Here is a 17,989-nt window from a genome sequence, read left to right as displayed (position 1 = left end):
ACGGACAACAAGGCCAGAGTCCCAAGGACGAAAAGGAAGATCCTCATGATTCCGGGAAGGAAGGAGAGCGACTGGTCAGCTGTGACGACTGAGACGGTCTCTGTCACCCGGGAGGAGGGTTTGCCGAGTGACTGTGGGAACTTCCAGTCACGAGAACGTTTTGTGTCTCATGTGAAAGCACACTTGTCAGAGGCTGACAGGCCAGATGCTGGGTCCTGAGCGGGAGCCAGCAGGCCTGCAGTGGGCAGAGAGATCTTCTGATCAGAACCATTGCCCGGGGCTGGCGGGTAGCTCCGAGGCAGAGCACATCCTGTGCACGTTGAATCCCTGAGCCCAGCCCGGGCACAGCACAAGCCTGACCATGGTTCGTTGCTCCTTAAGAAACAGGAAACAACCTTTTCTAAGGAAAAACCTTTTGAACCATTTTTGGCAAAATATTCATAACAAGCCATACAAAATAAATTATTTAGGACCTCCTGCCTTTTGCGCAGGCTTGGGTGGTGGTGGGAAAATTCGAAATAATGGTGGTGGGAAGGGGTCCTGGTGGTGGGATGGGTTTTGGAATATTGAATGTAATCAATTATTGTGAACAACCTTATAAAAATTTTAAAAATTTAAAAAAGAAACTGCAAACATCAAGGAACATCTTCAGAGTAAAAAAGCATTTGCTTTCAATAAGGATAGTAGGAAGAGAAGCGCTCCAAGGAACGCAGGCCTTTGAATATTCGAGGAAGATGCCAGAGCAGAGGAACACACGGAAATTGTCTTAGAAGCAGCCCCAGGCTGGGAGGCGCAGGAGAGCTTTTTGCCTTTTGTCTCACCAGTGGAATAAGGTAACCTGCCTTCTCCCCTGAGCCTCTGCGAGCAGACCCTGTCCACACACCACGGTCCTGTGGGCAGGGAGGGGAGGAAGGAGAGTGAGCCTCACACACATCGAGCAAAAACGCCATCAAAGCGGAAGTGAGAGAACGTGAGCGTGCATCTGGCGCAGCGTACGGCCCCGCCCCTGGCGGCCCAGGGCAGGAGGCCCAGGTGCAGGGAGCTGTGGTGGCTGGCACTGAGATGCCAGTCCTGGCCGTGCTGAGTCCTGCACAGCGTCACCTTGCTGTCTCGATGCCCCTGAGGTGTCTCGGTCAGCCCAGCGGCCTTCCTCAGCGGGAGGACACTACCACTGTCCTGCTGGGCCTCCCTCTACTGCAGCCCTTCGGCCAGAGGATGCTGCAGTATTAAATCGGGTTCACTCTGGCTGCCAGAACCTGGAGAAGACCACATAAAGAGACGAGTCAGGGCGGAGATACCAGTGGAAGCTGCTGGAACATCCTGGAAAGTCCCAGAAGAGGCAGACCTGCCAGTGGTCACTGGGCTGGGGCCATAGGAGGCGGGAAGTCCTGGGGGTGCTTGGCCTGGGGGTGGGAATTTTTCTCCCTGGCCATGACCCCTTCCCAGGGCAGCTCAGGGACATTTCTGGGCTTGTGGTGGCCTCTGGCTTTGGGTGAGCAGCGGCCTGTCTCTGTGGCCAGCGGGCCCTGGATGCACTGGCTTTTCTTGAAGTGTGTCTTGAAGTTCTGGTTTGCCTGACCCAGAGGAAAATCTCCAGAAGTCCAGATGCCTCAGTACTCCCGTTTACAGACACAGATACTGGCCTGCCCTTTTGGGAGCCGGGGGTGGATTCCCGGGGACCCTCTGGGAAGGTCGCCTGGGAACAGTGGGTGACCAGAGACAGGGAGACTAGGTCAGTCACCCTCTGGGGGTGGTTGGCGGCCCCATCGAGGATGGAGGGCAGCTCTCAGCAGAGGGGGTCTGGCCGAGAAGAGAGAGAAGGAATCTGGACTAAAGCCTTTCCTTAAAAGAGCAAAGCAGGAAGCAGATCTCTGTCAAAGCACAATCACAATCGTGAAGAGGAGAAAGGACCTGTTTCCCCAGAGGGAGCAAACTGACCCGGGTCCATGGGGGTTCTACAGTGCTTACAACATTCCCTACAACGTTTCTCCTATAAATTCTCTAACAATAGTAACTACAGCTAATGATTTGATTCAGTAGTTCCCCCGGAGGGAACTAGTTAGCAGGGTCCCACCCTGGTCCCCGCCCTGTGTTCTCAGGGCTGTAAAGGTCTGGCCACTTCCTGTTGTTGATGCTCCTAAACTTCCTGTTTGCTTCAATCTCAAGTTCCCCCATCTAAAAAGGAAACACAAAATTATCATCCCTGTCATTTCATTTTTCACCTATGATCCCAAACATTCCCTTCCCCTCCTCTTATCTGGAAGATAATGTCATCTCTTTACCGTTTGCTCTCTCTCTACCTGGACAGTTTCCAACATCTTCCCCCTGAATGTCCATTCTACCAGTCACTAAATCACGGGATCAGCAAGTGGCTAGTGCTTTTCTCTGACGGCAAACTCGCACATGCCTGCATAGTGTAGCTTACTTTCCATTGTGATTTCTACACAAATCATTTTAATTAAGAAATAGAAAGGCCACACACCTGTCAATAGAACAACAACGACTCTACCACACTCTGTATTTTCTTGTTGATATATTTTATTTTTCTTGTTTATTAAAATTTTATATTTTCTTGGTTATTAAAATAACAGAACAGGCAAATCCAGTAATTTAAATTCTATAGACTCCTTATACTGAGGATCTGGAGGGAGTGGGCTATTCCAGGGAAATGTAAAGTAATAAAGCTGTCCATACCCAGTGGTGCTCAGGGCTCACTCCTGGCTCTGTGCTCAGGGTTGACTCCTGGTCCTGTGCTCAGGGCTCACTCCTGGCTCTGTGCTCAGGGCTCACTTCTGACAGGGCTTTGAATCCAAGTGACTTCCTTCAAGGCAAGTGCCCTCCCCCTGTACTGTCTCTCTGACCCCCAAACATGTCAGTTTTTATTTAATATTAGCTGGGCACTGCTGATGTGACTAGAAGAAACTGTTCTGGAGAAGATCTCTCCTCCCTATGGCTCCCTGTCTAGACACACATGCATACAGGTATTCGCGGTGGTGTGCCTAGAAGTAGAATCGAACTATCGATCTATGTGGTCATAGACCTCAAGGATATTACTAAGGAGGAATATTCCTACATATTTAAAACTTGACTTCAAAATTTGAACCAAATGTAGCTGGCACAAGTCATCTCTTTGAATTATAGCCACTGTAAATTGGATAAGTCCTCAATCCTGTCTGCCAGTTCTGCATCTCATTTTAATTTCCTCATCATCCTTCTACACCCAAATGTTGACACTGCATTTTATTTTACTTGAATTACTTGATTACTGGAGTGATAGCACAGTGGGTAGAGTGTTTGCCTTGCACACGGTAGACCTGGGTTTGGTTCCTCCATCCCTCTTGGAGAGTCCAGCAAGCTACCGAGAGTATCCTGTCCGCACGGCAGAGCCTGGCAAGCTACCCATGGCACATTCGATATAAACAGTAACAACAAGTCTCACAATGAAGATATTACTGGTGCCCGCTCGAGTAAATCGATGAGCAACGGGAGGACAGTGCTACAGTGCAGTGTTATTTAATACGATCTGTCCACTTCAGTACTTCTCCCACTTGGGGCTTCGCTCACTCGTATCTTTTGTCTTTGAAGCGGCATCTCAGAAGCTGCTGCATACTGGAGAATTCTACTTAAAAAAAAAAAAAAAAGAAGAGTTCTTCAGGGATGGGCGAACACGCTTGTCGGAGCCTCTAAGCAGCGTTTGCGGGTCCCCCAGTGTGTGCTGAGTTGGTGCGTGACTCGCCCCGTGGGTGACCAAGGGCCTGTTCTGGTTATCTTCTCAGCTTCTCTCTGACAGACAGGCCAGCTCCCCTGGGACACAGAGTCCAACTCTTCAAGTCCATGGCGTAATAGGAAACCTATTTGCACCCGACAAATGTCTGCTGAATCGAGCTGAAATTCAGCTAAACTCTTCAGTGTCCGCAGAGTAACTGATTCATGGAGACGAGACCGAGGCGAAGGGGTCCTACTCTGAACTGATAATAGATGAGCCGGGCAACAATTTAAGAATCTCTTTTGATCCATGATCGTCATCCCAAGGACCAAACACTGCAGGAACCGACTGGAAATATTTTATTCCCCCTGGAAGTTGTCATGTCCCCCCACCCCCCAGCCCCCACGATATACCCGGCACTTCCCTCTCTGAAACCAGCTCGTGCGGGAGCAGGAGCACTGCTGGCCCTCTGTTGCCGGGTTTCTTGGTGCTCCCCCTGCTTGGATCATTTCTTTCTTTCTTTCTTTTTCTTTTTGCGCATAAAACTTTCTTTATTAAACTGTCTTCAAAGATTGGCAATATGTTATTGGGAACATTTATTTTATTTTTTAATTTAATTTTTTTAAAAAAAATTTTAATTAGTGAGTCACCGTGAGGGTACAGTTACAGATTTACACATTTTCGTGCTTGTGTTTCCCTCATCCAGTGTTCGTGAGCCCATCCCTCCATCAGTGTCCATTCTCCACCACCAATGAACCCAGTATCCTCCCACCCCCAATTCTATTCCCTCCACCCCACCCCACCGCGCCTCTGTGGCAGGGCATTCCATCTTAGATCATTTCTTGATGAACTGGGGATAGTAAGGCAACACTCCCCATGTGTTTGCTCTGTATGAGTATCGCACGGCTCACCCTGGGCCAGAGAAGGTGAGATGGAATGATCGGCTTAGAGCTGCTTCCCAATCTGGAACATGCTGAGATGGGAACTTGTCGTTACTCTCACTGCACACGACTCTGAAGTATATGGACACTCTCAGTGTGGTTGGCTTCTGAGAATCAACTTTTCAAATCCCAGATGAGCTGTGTGCAAATGTGACACTGTCAGATGTGGGTGGGGGGGGGGGGTCAAGCTGTTTCCCTCTTGTTGACACGCTCTAGATCTTTGCTAGTGAGTCCTGTGTGTTGCATATTGTTCATACACCGTCATATCTCAATATTTGCTTTAGAATAAAAAAAAGGAGCTCTGTAGAACAGCATAGATGTCTTGTCTGAAGCCTTATGTTACAGAGGAGGAAATTCCACTAAGAAAAGGAAGCAATTTGCAATAGCACAGTGGGGTAGGGTGTTTGCCTTGCACGCGGCCAATCGGGATTCGATTCCCAGCATCCCATATGGTCCTCTGAGCACCGCCAGGGGTGATTCCTGACGGCAGAGCCAGGAGTAATTAATTCCTGTGTATCGCTGGATGTGACCCAAAAAGCAAAAAAATAAAAAGAAAAAAAAGAAAAGAAAAGGAAGCAATTTGCCCAGCAAAAGCGAGTGTCCTCTCCCCTCTCCCCTTCCCCTCCCATCCTCTCCCCCTCCCAAACCCTTCCCCCTCCCTTGCCCCACCCCCTTTCCCTCTCTTTCCCCTTTCTCTCCCTTCCCCTATCCTCTTTTCTCCCCTCCCCCCTTCTCTCCCCTCCTCTTCCCTTCTCATCTTTTCCAGATTCTGAAGGAAGTCCGTGGTGGTGCTGTAATGACCCCCAGGACACCCCCTCCAGCTATGTACTGTTCTTTCCGCTTGGGTCCCTTTGGTTCTGTAGCCTGGGTACATCCTATTCTCTCAGTAATGCTTTTGTCCCTGCTTTTCAGTCATTATAAAGACCTTCATTTAGTTTTGTAGAGTGGCAATGAAAGCAAACGAACATAAACCATCATTTCAAAAGTTTGGGAGAATTTAAACCTTGGTTTAAGGTATGTTTCCCCAGAGACGCAGATGGCAGACCTATAGCTCTTAAATGTTCTAAAATGTGTCCTTGCACCCCTCTCAGGTGAGATTGCTGCTTAGTAAGTTCTAGTGAGATGTGCCTTTAGGACCATCAGGCCCAGGAGCAGGAGGCCGAGGGCGGGTTGCATGGGGCCAGCACCGCCTCGAATGACCTCTGAGAGCAGAGCAAGGAAGAGCTCCTGAGCACGGTAGCGTGGGGCCCTGAAACAGAGCAGAAAGCAAACAACAACGGGAAGACACTGACCGCCAAAGCCCATGCACAAGCCCGTGAGCTGAGGCCGCCGTCTCTGCCCCTCGGTATCAGAACCAGACCTGCCGACACCTTGGCCCAGAGCGGGCAGCTGCATGGTGGACCTTCAGGGGAGGTCGGGAAGTGAGGACGAGGTGAGTGGACACTGTGCTCCCCTTCTACCTTGGGCAGCCACTGTCCTCCGAGGGACTGGCCAGTCAGGGAGAGTCCCACCTGACCCGCTGTCCCGTCACCTCTGCTGCTGTTCACAGGAGGAACCGGTCTTTGCTTTAGGTCACTTTGTATTGTTTCCTTCGTTTATTCACTTGTTTGGTTTGGGGCTTGGGGGTCGGGCCCAGCAGAGCCGGGGCTGCTCCTGGCCCAGCGTTGCCAGTCCTGGCCTCGGGGGATCACGGAACCCGGGTCTCCCGTGGGCAAAGCCTGTGCTCTCGCGAGCACCTGTGAGTCTGCACCGCATCTTCCTTGGTGCCCGGCTTGCTAGTTTTGGCCAGAAATCTGTGTGAGACGGGAACAGAAGCTACCAAGGGAGGAGGTAGAATCTAAGAACAAAGGAGCTTGACCCGGAACGGGCAGTGGGCCAGGCTCTGCCGAGGAACTGTGTATCGGTGGTGACCGGGCATTTGGGGAGTGACCATGTCCCAGCTTCACGAGCCCTCCAGGTACCGAGCCGTGGCCCTCACTCCTGGTCTGAGCACGGGTCGCTCTCTCATCGACACTGGCCTCAGCCATGCCAGGAGGCTGCTCCCCGCAGACACGCTGCTCAGCTCCTTAGAGCTGATGGGGAGTCACACAGGTCCTCTGGGGGACGCCCTGAGATGGAGCCAGGGGGTCTGGGAGAGGGTTCAGAAGCTTTTGAGCGGCTCCTGGCTAAAGGCCTGGCCGAAGCAGGGTCACCTCCGTGGACATTAACTAGCAGCTGGCTGTCCAGTGTGTGGAGCCCATGTCAGAGTCTCTCAGTCATCACTGGGAATAAGACCAACTGGGAAAGTCTCCTTAAAATGCTGCCAGCCGGGCTGGAGCCATAGCACAGCGGGGAGGGCGTTTGCCTTGCACGCGGCTGACCCAGGTTCGATCCCAGGCATCCCGTACATCTGACAGGGGTTGATATCCAGAAATGCAGCATCCTCGTTCAACCTGACACCCAAAGGGCGACCAGTGTGTTAAAACATAAGCAAAGAGCCGTGAGTGGGAGTGAGCGGCCTGTGGATTCCCACGCTCAGGGGGAGCCCAAGGCACTTGCCTGCCAGGTCAGATATGGGCCTCGGTGGGTAGATGACGAAATGGCACAGAGAGTGATGGGGTAAGCTTTACTCTTCAAGGGAGCCAAGGGCCGAGATCACGGGCAATCTCAGGCCCTGTGAATCCAGGCGAGGGTGAAACATACAGCAGGTTTCACAGAGAAACACGGGCTTATGCAGAACAAACAGAAACATTCAGAAATATCTTTAATAATTTTAATTTTTTAATCTTTTGTCTTTGAGCCACACCTGACAAAGCAGGAGTCACTCCTGGCAGGGCTTGGGGGACCACCTGGATGCCAGGTGACCAGACCAGATCAGGCACATGCAGGCCAGCGCCCTCCCGGCTTGCTGTGGTTCCGGCCCAAAGGTTCTGATTAACTCATAGCTTGAATTTTTGTTTGTTTGGGGCCCACACCTGGCTCTGCTCAGGGCTTACTCCTAGCTCTGCACCCAGTGATCACTGCTGGCTCACTCAGGGGACCATTTGGGGTGCCGGGAATCAAACTCGGGTCTACCACATGCAAGACCAGTGCCCTCGCCACTGTTCTCTTTGGACCTGAGATCTATTTTTCAAGTGTAGTTTTTCTCTGGTGGCCAGACAGCACGGCGGGCAAGGTGCTGACTCCCACAGCTGACTGGAAGCAGCCTGTGGGATTGATCTGTTTATCTGCCCCTTATCTGTTGGGGGGACAGAGCGGGGCTTTGATTTATCCACACAGTCTTTTGTTCACAGTTGCATTATTCAAGAATAAGAGTCTTCGGGGCTGGAGTGATAGCACAGCGGGTAGGGCGTTCGCCTTGCACGCGGCTGACCCAGGTTCGAATCCCAGCATCCCATATGGTCCCCTGAGCACCGCCAGGGGGTAATTCCTGAGTAAAGAGCCAGGAGTAACCAAAAAAAGAATAAGAGTCTTCTTGGGGCTGGAGTGATAGCACAGCGGGTAGGGAATTTGCCTTGCATGCGGCTGACCCAGGTTCGATTCCCAGCATCCCATGTGCTCCCCTGAGCACCGCCAGGGGTAATTCCTGAGTGCAGAGCTAGGAATGACCCCTGTGCATCACCGGGTGTGACCCAAAAAGAAAAAAAAAAGAATGAGTTTTCTTGTTTCCTGTGATCTTGGAAGGTAATTCTGGACTCAGCTCACAAGGCCCCATCCGAGATAGAGTTAACTCCTAAGGGTCCATCCAGATGGACCCTTGTAATAGCCACTCAGCTCAGCTGCTCCTTAACTCCTGACTTATAATCACAATTTTAAAAAACCTGAAAATATGCAGTAAGTTACAAAAGACATAAATTAGATCTTCAAAATGCTACTAGAAACCAACTTACATTTCTGACCACCTGACAACAAGAAATTAGCACCTGAGATCAGATTTTGAATTTGTTCTCCGTCGAGTCCAGCCAAGCAGTGACCACAAAAAGAATCCCAGATGAGGAACTTGGTGAAGGGAATTGTTGGCACCTGCGTTAATAGGCCGGAGGGAGGAGCAGAAATGGGATAACTGTTGGTGCTGACCGCCGTCACCTCCTGGGCAGACAGACGGGCAGATACTGGCCAGCCCCACTGGTGCTGGCACCTCATGGCCGCAGTGAGCCACAGCATCAGGGCTGACCCAACACAGGAGCAGGATTTCAAACCAGTCACAGAAGGATGTGACTAGGCCTTGTTGGCCCAGGGCACTCACAGGTGAAGAGGCACAGTGCAGCCTGGCCGGTAAGACCGAGAAAGCTGGTTCCTGGGAGGCACCATTGTATTATATACTATAATGATGTGTGTGTATATATGTGGTATATATTTATATATACCATTATATGCCACTGTATGGCTGGGGAGTGTCATGAGGAAGTTCTGTGGATGTTGCCTTGCAAACAAGGCCATGTCATAGCTGCCTTGCACGCGGCCGTGTCAACAGCTAGGAACTCTGAGTGAACTGGGTTGGGGTCAGCATGTCCCAATGCAGCCACTTTCTGTTATAGATTAACTGTGTTACAATTGGATGAAAGTTAAATAAATATCTTACTGGGCTACTGTGTAAGCTTGCATAGATTTTGATGTGGAACTTATGGGAAGTGGGATATAAAGATTTACACGGTGCTCTGATTTGCTTTATCAGTAATGCACGTCATTAGGCTACAGTATGTACTTTAAGGTGTTTTGACTTTATGTATTTTGATCTTATGTACCCTGAGGGAGGACTGGAGTGATAGCACAGAAGGTACGGCATTTGCCTTGCACATGACCCACCTGGGTTCAATTCCTCCGTCCCTCTTGGAGAGCCTGGCAAGCTACTGAGAGTATCCTGCCTGCACAGTATATTCGATATGCTGAAAACAGTAACAAGTCTCACAATGGAGACATTATTGGTGCCCGCTTGAGCAAATCGATGAACAACAGGATGACAGTGCTACAGTGCAGTACCCTGAGGTACCCTAGATGTTTTGATCGTTAACCCAATAAAAGGAGGCTGCAAAAGCCAATCAGCGCCAAGAGGCCTGAGTGAGCTTTGGCCCTCCATGCTTCAACGTTCCACATGCATTGCTTATTTCTGTGCCCCCTGACCAATCACTCAGAAACTGATAGGGTAGTGATAAGACAAACAATGCTGGAGTCTGGAGTTGCGTGTGCAGGAGCCAGAAACAGGGACAAAGCCCCTTTACTCCCTTTTCCTCTTCCCTGTGGAGCCGGGGACTGCGGCCAGGCCCTCACACGTGTAAGTTCTAGTGCTAAACTCCATCCCAACCGAACCTCTTCTTCCTGTTAGGAAAGTCAGAAGCAGGAAGAGGTGGCGAATCTGGACAATGTGGGATAAGTACCCAGTCCAGCATCTTTAGAAGAAAAGATATAATATCATCATCTATTAATGATATATGTGAATATATTTGATTTTTTTTTCTTTTTGGGTCACACCTGGCGATGCACAGGCGTTACTCCTGGCTCTGCACTCAGGAATCAATCCTGGTGGTGCTCAGGGGACCATATGGGATGCTAGGAATTGAACCCAGGTTGGCCATGTGCAAGGCAAATGCCCTACCCGCTGTGCTATCGCTCCAGCCCCAGATATATGTGAATATATTTGAAACCAAGAAGAGCTAGTAAGGACAGACGATGCATTACTAGGCTGGAGCTGAGAGCTAAGTGGGAAGCGGAGGGATCAGACAAGGGCAGATCGACTGGCGGGCAGAGAATCAGAGCATGGTGAAGGTGTGAAGCAGCAGAGCACGGGGCTTTTTCCTGAGGGAGACGGGCTGGCCTGAGCCGGCTGCCATGAGGGACGTGAGCAGACGAATCCGGAGCACGGTGTCACTGATAATGAGTGACAGCGGTTTCAGGGGTGGGAGAGAAGAGAATGCCAGGACGGAATGGAGGCCCTCTGGGTACCAGGCCCTGAGCTCCGTCCCTGGCACCACTGCCTGGAGCCATCCCGTCTCTTCAGCATGCCCGGGTGCTGCCTCCACGCCACCTGGGCACTGCCAGGCCCAAGCCAGGGCTGCCAATGGGGTCCTGAGGCACGGAGCCCCCACCAGACAGGCATGGCCCAGAGTCCCTGTGCCCGCCCACAGGCTCTTAGGCCGGGCAACATCCAGGGACGGGCTGACGATGGACAGTCTGAGGAGACACACGGATGCTCCAAGCTACGGCACAGGAAGGGCCACACGATGGCAGAGAACACTGTTTATTTTTAAACTTCAGAAATACAGCAGAAAGGAGTTAAAAAATAGAGAACTAGAATTTCACCACTGGATTAGACTTTTCGAGGAACAAGGCTTATTTAAATGTTTACAAGGAACAACCTCTCAAATATCTAATTTCTTAGAAATTTCGCCATTCAATCCTCCTAGATCATTTTAGCTGTGTCACAGTTTCCTGCCAATAATTTCCTCGTCTACGCTAAGCTGCATGGAAAAAAAGATTCTTCGTGCACATTTCCCTCGACGCCTTTCTGCTGGCGAGTCCTTCCCTCAGACTCGCCACCTCCTCAGAACCAGCAGCTCAGGGTCGACTGTGAAATGTGATGGCCGACGCATTCATTTCACCCCGGTGCACTTACGGTTTGAGCCTTCGCGCCTCCCACACTGCGCTAGGATTTCTCACAGCTTTTCAATCAACCGTGAGGGAGGGGTCTCCTCCAGCACCTTTATCCTTGTCATCCCTTCCCTTCCTCTGCGTCTCCTTCCGTACCCTGGTCCAGGTATGTGGCCAAACGGTGACAGACCTGAGGGGCTCTGAGGGGGGTGAATGGAAGCACCCTCTAGGACAGCTTAGCAGCTTTCTCTGGGCAAATTCCTTAGTGTCTGCCAGGTGCGGGCCTGCTGCTGCGCTCCTCATTTCTCAGGGTTCTCTCCCTCCCTGCACCCCTCCTTCCCTCTCTCTCTCCCTCCTGCTCTCTCCCTCCCTGCACCCCTCCTTCCCTCTCTCTCTCCCTCCCTCTCTCCCTCCCTGCACCCCTTCTTCCCTCTCTCTCTCCCTCCTGCTCTCTCTCCCTCCCTCTCTCCCTCCCTGCACCCCTCCTTCCTCTCTCTCTCCCTCCTGCTCTCTCTCCCTCCCTCTCTCCCTCCCTGCACCCCTCCTTCCCTCTCTCTCTCCCTCCTGCTCTCTCTCCCTCCCTCCCTCTCTCCCTCCCTGCACCCCTCCTTCCCTCTCTCTCTCCCTCCTGCTCTCTCTCCCTCCCTCTCTCCCTCCCTCCACCCCTCCTTCCCTCTCTCTCTCCCTCCCTGCACCCCTCCTTTCCTCTCTCTCCCTCCCTCTCTCCCTCCCTCCACCCCTCCTTCCCTCTCTCTCTCCCTCCTGCTCTCTCTCCCTCCCTGCACCCCTCCTTACCTCTCTCTCTCCCTCCTGCTCTCTCTCCCTCCCTGCACCCCTCCTTCCCTCTCTCTCTCCCTCCTGCTCTCTCTCCCTCCCTCTCTCTCCACTGCCTGGTGAATTTGCCGCATGGCTGCTGGCCTACAAATGGGCAGTATGTCCAATGGGCAGGGATGGCCCCAGACCCTTCCACGTGGGTTCTGTCTCTTCAGCGTGAGCGGGTTGCGGTGCTCCCCCGTGGCACCTGCAGTCTCTTCATTGCCTGTGACCTGTTTATGCCGTGTCACCTCAAGTCAGAGCAGTGGCCAGGGCCTTGGTGTCCCTCCCGGGCCGTGGGTGCCCTGGTGGCACTGCAGGGTGGAGTGCTGGCTGAAGGCTCTGGGGCACTGATCGCAGGTGTAGGCCTCTCCCCGATGTGCGCGTGCTCGTGGTGCTGCAGGGCCGATCACTTGCCAAAAGCCTTGGCATAGCACGGGCAGGCAGAAGGGAAGCTCGCCTGTGTGTGCTCGCTCGTGCTGCCACAGGCTAGACGACTGGCTGAAGGTGCAGCCGCACAGGCAACACTCGTAGGGCCGCTCCCCGGTGTGTATGAGGCCGTGCTTCCTCAGGTCCGAGCTCTGGATGGAGGCGTTCCCGCACACGCGGCACGTGAACGGCTGCCCACCCGTGTGGCTCATCTCGTAGTGCCGGAGGCCCGAGCAGTTGCCAAAGGCCCGGCCTCACCCTGGGCACCACCCACACCCTGGTGCCTGGCTGCAGATGCTCCCAGAGGGGCCTCTGGCCCTGCCTGCCCTCGTGGGGCTTCCGACGGACACTGCCTTCCTTGGCCCCTGGCTCCAAGGCCTCTGCTGGGCCGCGGGGCAGCTGCTTTGAGGAAGCACACGAAAGGCTCGTGGTTTTCCCAAGCACGTACAGCTCTTCACTTCCTACACGTGAAACGGAAATCACGCTTATTACCCATGAAAATACTCCCAGTGTTACAGACACATGATGTGTTACTCTGCTACACAGACAGTTTTCTTTTCTTTTTGTTTTTTGGCGGGCGGGGGGCAGTAACACTTGGCAATGCTCAGGGTTACTCCTGGCACCACATCAGGAATTACTCCTGGCAGTGCTTGGGGGACCATACGGGATGCCGGGGATCAAACCCGTGTTGGCTGTGTGCAAGGCAAACACCCTTCCTGCTGTACCATCTCTTCAGCCTCCATAGTTTTCCATGCATTGACTAAGGACAGTGATCAGAGTCTGAGCAGCAAAAAAGAAAACTCGGCTCAAGATTCCTTCTGGTGTGGAAGGAAACAGAATGTAAGCAGGTGCGAGCCCCCAGCCTTCACACAGGCAGAGTCTGTGGAAGAGGCAGGGCAGAGGCTGGCGTTGAAGGGCCACCACCACCAAGACTCACCCCGGACACCAGGTGGCCCAGAGTCTCCAGCATCACTTCTCTGAAGAGCTTCATCTGAGCCTTGTCCAGTGGGGCCCACTCCTCCTGGGTGAAGTCAATGGCCACATCTTCAAAGGTCACCGCTGCCTGCAACAGGGAAATCCTGGTTCAGACGGTCCCTGACGTTCCGAGCAGGGGTGAGCTGACCGTCCCAAGGCAGGGCGGCAGGGTGGAGGCGCGGAGAGCAAGAGCCAGGGCCCGCACCAACTGACTTCCCACATCCACCTCTGGGTTCGAGTCCGAATGGAGACTATTCTAAAGGCACGCCGCCCGGAGCGGAAGCCACGACCCCCAGGCCCATGACTAGCGTATCAGCACTTGAAAATTCACCACAAAAACTTGAAGCAATTACAAGTGATTTTACCTTTACTGTAAGGCAAATAACTTCTTTACAGCAGTGGGCATTTCCCTAGGTAGAAATCAAATTCCTCATCTGTGGAAAGGCTGAACAGCTGTTACGAGTGTTGAATGACTCGAAACCTCAGGGATAAAATTCCTCCTGCACCAACCTAGTCATGAAATGCCTGTGGCCGACAGCAGCCCCCGGAGCTCTCCGGACTCACAGAAACAGGCCCTGCCTCCAGCGGCACAGACTCAGCAGGGCAGGACTCGGGCACAGGACAAGTCACGAGCAGCGCGCGGCCCAGAGCTCGGGACCATGAGGCTTCCGAGTCTGCTGCTTGGGCCCCTTGGGCCTGTCTCCCATCTCCTCTGATCCCTGCTATGGGGAAAAGTGTCTCCATTGGCTTTGGGCTATCCCGTTCTTAGAAGCCTTCCACGAGGATCGGAACTTTCCCTCTGTTCCTAAGTATGTACCTATGGTGGGGGCCCATCACCCGCTGAAAGCCAATTCCAGGGACCCCCAGGAAGGTTAACACAAACAGGCAAGTATGTGGCAGGGAAAGGAACGAGAATTTTAGCAGCCTGTTTAAGTGTTTTAAAGAGGATCCTTTTAGCTGTCTCTTTAAGCCGTCTTATTTCCAAAGTAAGCACGTGTGCCCACTGACACTTACTTATGGGCGCATGGACGCTACTGCAGCCCGTCAGGCGCAAACCATAGTGCAGGTGCCAGCGTGGTCCAACTGGGAAGGAGAAGGGGGTCACTGCGCCGCCTTCCCCGGCCTGAGTCCTCTATCGTGCCCACACTTCACGACCGTCCCCTCGTGCCCATGGCCCTGGTGACCTGTCCCTCCGCCAGACTGACCCTCCACCTCACTGCATTCTCTGTTCGCCTCCATCACCTGCGTCCACCATGCGGACCTGTATCACCCACAGCATGATGAGGAAGTGCCTGGTCTCCCAGTGAGGCCGCGGGCGGGGATGGGGGTCAGGGGAGCCCTGCTCTAGAGGAGGCTGGGAGTGGACGTCGGAGGGACCTTTGTTGTTGGGCTCCTGTCCACTGCAATCCGCAGGGCATCAGGGAGCGTCGCTGGAGCTCGGCGCCCTGTGTCAGCAGGAAACCTTGCACGAAGGACGCCAGCGTCCACTCACCAGAGGCCACATGGTTGGGGCCAGGCAGCCACTCCAGGGCTTGAACGCTCTCTCTCCCGGCATCACACAGGCAAAGCTGAGGACACACAGAGGGGCCTGAAGCCCTGAGTCCTGAGCCCCATTTCCAGTGTCCACAGCCCCTGGGCGCCTGTCCCACTGGCCCATAGCTATGCTCTCCCTCGCCCAGCATCAAGAGGAAGGGCGCTCTGACAACGTGCGTGGAGGAGAAGCATGGACACAGGTGAGAAGTAACTACTGAAGTCACAGGAGGAAGTGGGCCGACCTGAAAGCTCCAGCTGTACGTGGCTTGGGCAGACTTGCTGCGCCCCACGCAGCAGCCCACCCAGGCGTGCCCGGAGGCCGTTCCGAGTCTGCCCACACGTGCCTGCAGGGTGTCAGTGCAGTTCCCCCAGCATCCTCCGACGTGCACAGGCTCTGCAGAGGAAGAAACTGACTTTCATGTCCACAGCCGAGCCCTGCACTCAAGGCTTCACCTGGACCTGCTGCCTCCGGGGCAGAAAGCAGGTCAGTCGTTCCCACTGCGACCCATTAGGGTACCTGGATGTGCTGGGAGCTCTGGACCCTCTCAGCACCCGCTCTTCTCAAAGCAGCGAGGATCCCGTGCGGGTCCGTACCTGGACATCTGATCGTCCCTGTGGTGAGCACGAAGGACAACGGCTCTGGCATCTCAGTGGCTGGTGGTGCCCGGGGGCTGCCAAGGTTCGCCGGCTGTCCACTATCCACATGGGCTGCGGTGATGAGTTGGAATCCTTCTTTGTCTGGGGTGATGTGTGTGTGTGTGTGTGTGTGTGTGTGTGTGTGTGTGTGTGTGTGTGTGTGTGTGTGTATGAGGGAGCCTGGAGAGTTGTTTAAGGGCCGGGGCAGTGGGCAGGTTGATTCTGGGTGCTTGTCCCCTCCGTGTTCCCTTCCTGAGTCGCCCACAGGGAAGACAGAGGTTGTGAGCAGCTCTGAAAGAGAAGTCTCAGGCTGATACAAAGATCTCACAGCTGGGGAGAGCAGCTGACACCCACAGCAGGTCTAGTGCCTGAAAAACACCCTACAAATGGGGTATACTGGCTGAGGCACCCACACACCCGGGAGCACTGACTCGTCGGCCCCAAACTTCCCTGGTGCACTGTTCAGTAAGAAAATGTACTCTGGGGCTGGAGAGATAGCACAGAGGGTAGGGCGTTTGCCTTGCACGCGGCCGACCCGGGTTCAAATCCCAGCATCCCATATGGTCGCCTGAGCACGGCCAGGGGGTAATTCCTGAGTGCAGAGCCAGGAGTAACCCCTGCGCATCGCCAGGTGTGACCCAAAAAAGCAAAAAAAAAAAAAAGAAAAGAAAATGTACTCTGTGCCTCCCTGATTACGAAGGAAAATCCTACGCAAGGACAATATCCGAGGCGCCTGACACAAGACACAGGACAACTCTACAGACGGGAGGAAGAGTGTGTGCTGGCGTTTGGGGAATTACATATTTCTTCAAATAAAAAAAATTATGTAAAGAAATCTTTTTTTTTTTAAATAAATTTATTTATTTTTAATTAATGAATCACCATGAGGGTACAGTTACGGATTTATACACATCTGTGCTTATGCTTCCCCCATACAAAGTTCGGGAACCCATCCCTTCACCAGTGCCCATATTCCACCACCAGGAAACTCAGCATCCCTCCCATCCTCCCCAATCCCATCTCCCCCCCACCCCACCCTGTCACTGTGGCAGGGCATTCCCTTCTGTTCAAAGAAATCTTTTAAATCTTTAAATTTTATTTAAAGAGACGCTTTAACCACAGGAGAGAAAAGGGGAAAACTGCTGAAAGGTCAGTCATGTGGACAACCGATCTGAAATGAGAAAGCGAAAAAATAGTGAACACTCGGGGACAGTGCAAGATCCAGCCCAGCAGGGGGACAGTGCGCGGTCCAGGAGCCCGCAGTGGGACAGTGTATGGTCAGGCGCCCCCAGGGGAACAGTGCACGGTCCAGGAGCCCGCGTGAGGACAGGGGGGTACAGTGCGCGGTCAGGCGTCCGCAGGGGGACAGTGCGCGGTCCAGGCCCTGCAGGGGGACAGTGCATGGTCCAGGCGCCCGCGGGGCCCCAGAGCCCCCAGGGCAGAGGAGACAGGACTGCAGATTTCCGAACATTTCAGATCTACCGCGCGCCCATCCCCGGGGGCGAGCCATCACAAAGAGGCTGTCGGGCGCAAAAGACGCGGCCACCTGAGGTCCAGCTCAGGTCCACCCTTCCGGCGCCGTCCCAAGCGCGGGCGCTTACCGGACGGTGCGCTCGGACGCCCGGTTCTCCCACGGGTTCCTCTCCCACCACGGCCACCTGCGGCGCGGAACTGGACGCGCCGTCCCCAGGAAACCGCACTTCCGCCGGACGGCGCGGAACGGACCCACACAGGTCGGGGCGGGCGCACTTCCGGAAGACGCGGGGCGGGGCGAGCGCGCTGTGGACGGAAGCGGAAGTGCCGCGTGGGCCGGGCCCCGAGCGAGCTTGCCGGGGCCGGAGGCGCAGTCCTGTTCGGACCTGCCGGGACGTTTCGGAGCGAGAATAAGCGCGGTGGCCCCGCGCCCCCGAGGGACCGCTGCAAAGACCTCCCGGGAGCCCTGGGCCCGGGCAGCCCCTCCGGTTGGGTCCACGGACCAGTTCCTGCAATTTCTCTGTAAAGCTACAGCCTGGCCTGGCGTGGGCCACGGTTTTCGCTGACCTTCCAGCTGTCCACGCGCCCACACCCAGTTTGGGCCTGGCGTGGGTCACTGACCTTCCAGCGCTGTCCACGCGCACACGCAAAGCCATGGTGATTCATGAAAGCCGCACTCGACGTTTATCCTCACTAAGAATGAACGTTGGAGTGTCCACCTAGAAACCCTGTTTAGATGTGTTTTCCCGAGTGCCACTTCATCCCACCACACCAAGCTAAAATCTGGGCGTGCCTAACTGGCAGCATTTTTTCTTTTTGAACTTTTTGGGTCACCCCCCGCGCTGTTCAGGGGTTACCTCTGGCTCTGCACTCAGGAATTGGTCCTGGTGCTCGGGGAACCCTATAGGATGCCAGGGGT

At 53.9% G+C, this 17,989-nt stretch overlaps 1 protein-coding gene across 1 annotated transcript; it reads right to left on the bottom strand.

Annotated features, from left to right (window-relative positions):
* Positions 1 to 3,496: 3,496 nt before the first annotated feature.
* ZNF705D (zinc finger protein 705D) lies at positions 3,497 to 15,718 on the bottom strand. The gene is made up of 3 exons (XM_055143376.1): positions 15,556 to 15,718; positions 13,391 to 13,516; positions 3,497 to 3,619 (listed from the first exon to the last, which is right to left on the bottom strand). Exons 1-3 carry the CDS (start codon positions 15,664 to 15,666, stop codon positions 3,593 to 3,595), a joined length of 264 nt encoding a protein of 87 aa, XP_054999351.1. The 5' UTR covers positions 15,667 to 15,718; the 3' UTR covers positions 3,497 to 3,592.
* Between the last annotated feature and the right edge of the window lie 2,271 nt (positions 15,719 to 17,989).

Source organism: Sorex araneus, chromosome 1 (assembly GCF_027595985.1).
Source record: "Sorex araneus isolate mSorAra2 chromosome 1, mSorAra2.pri, whole genome shotgun sequence".
In the NCBI taxonomy this organism is placed as follows: domain Eukaryota; kingdom Metazoa; phylum Chordata; class Mammalia; order Eulipotyphla; family Soricidae; genus Sorex; species Sorex araneus.
Note: the sequence above shows the minus strand (reverse complement) of the source record. Positions and strands in the feature narration are given on the sequence as shown.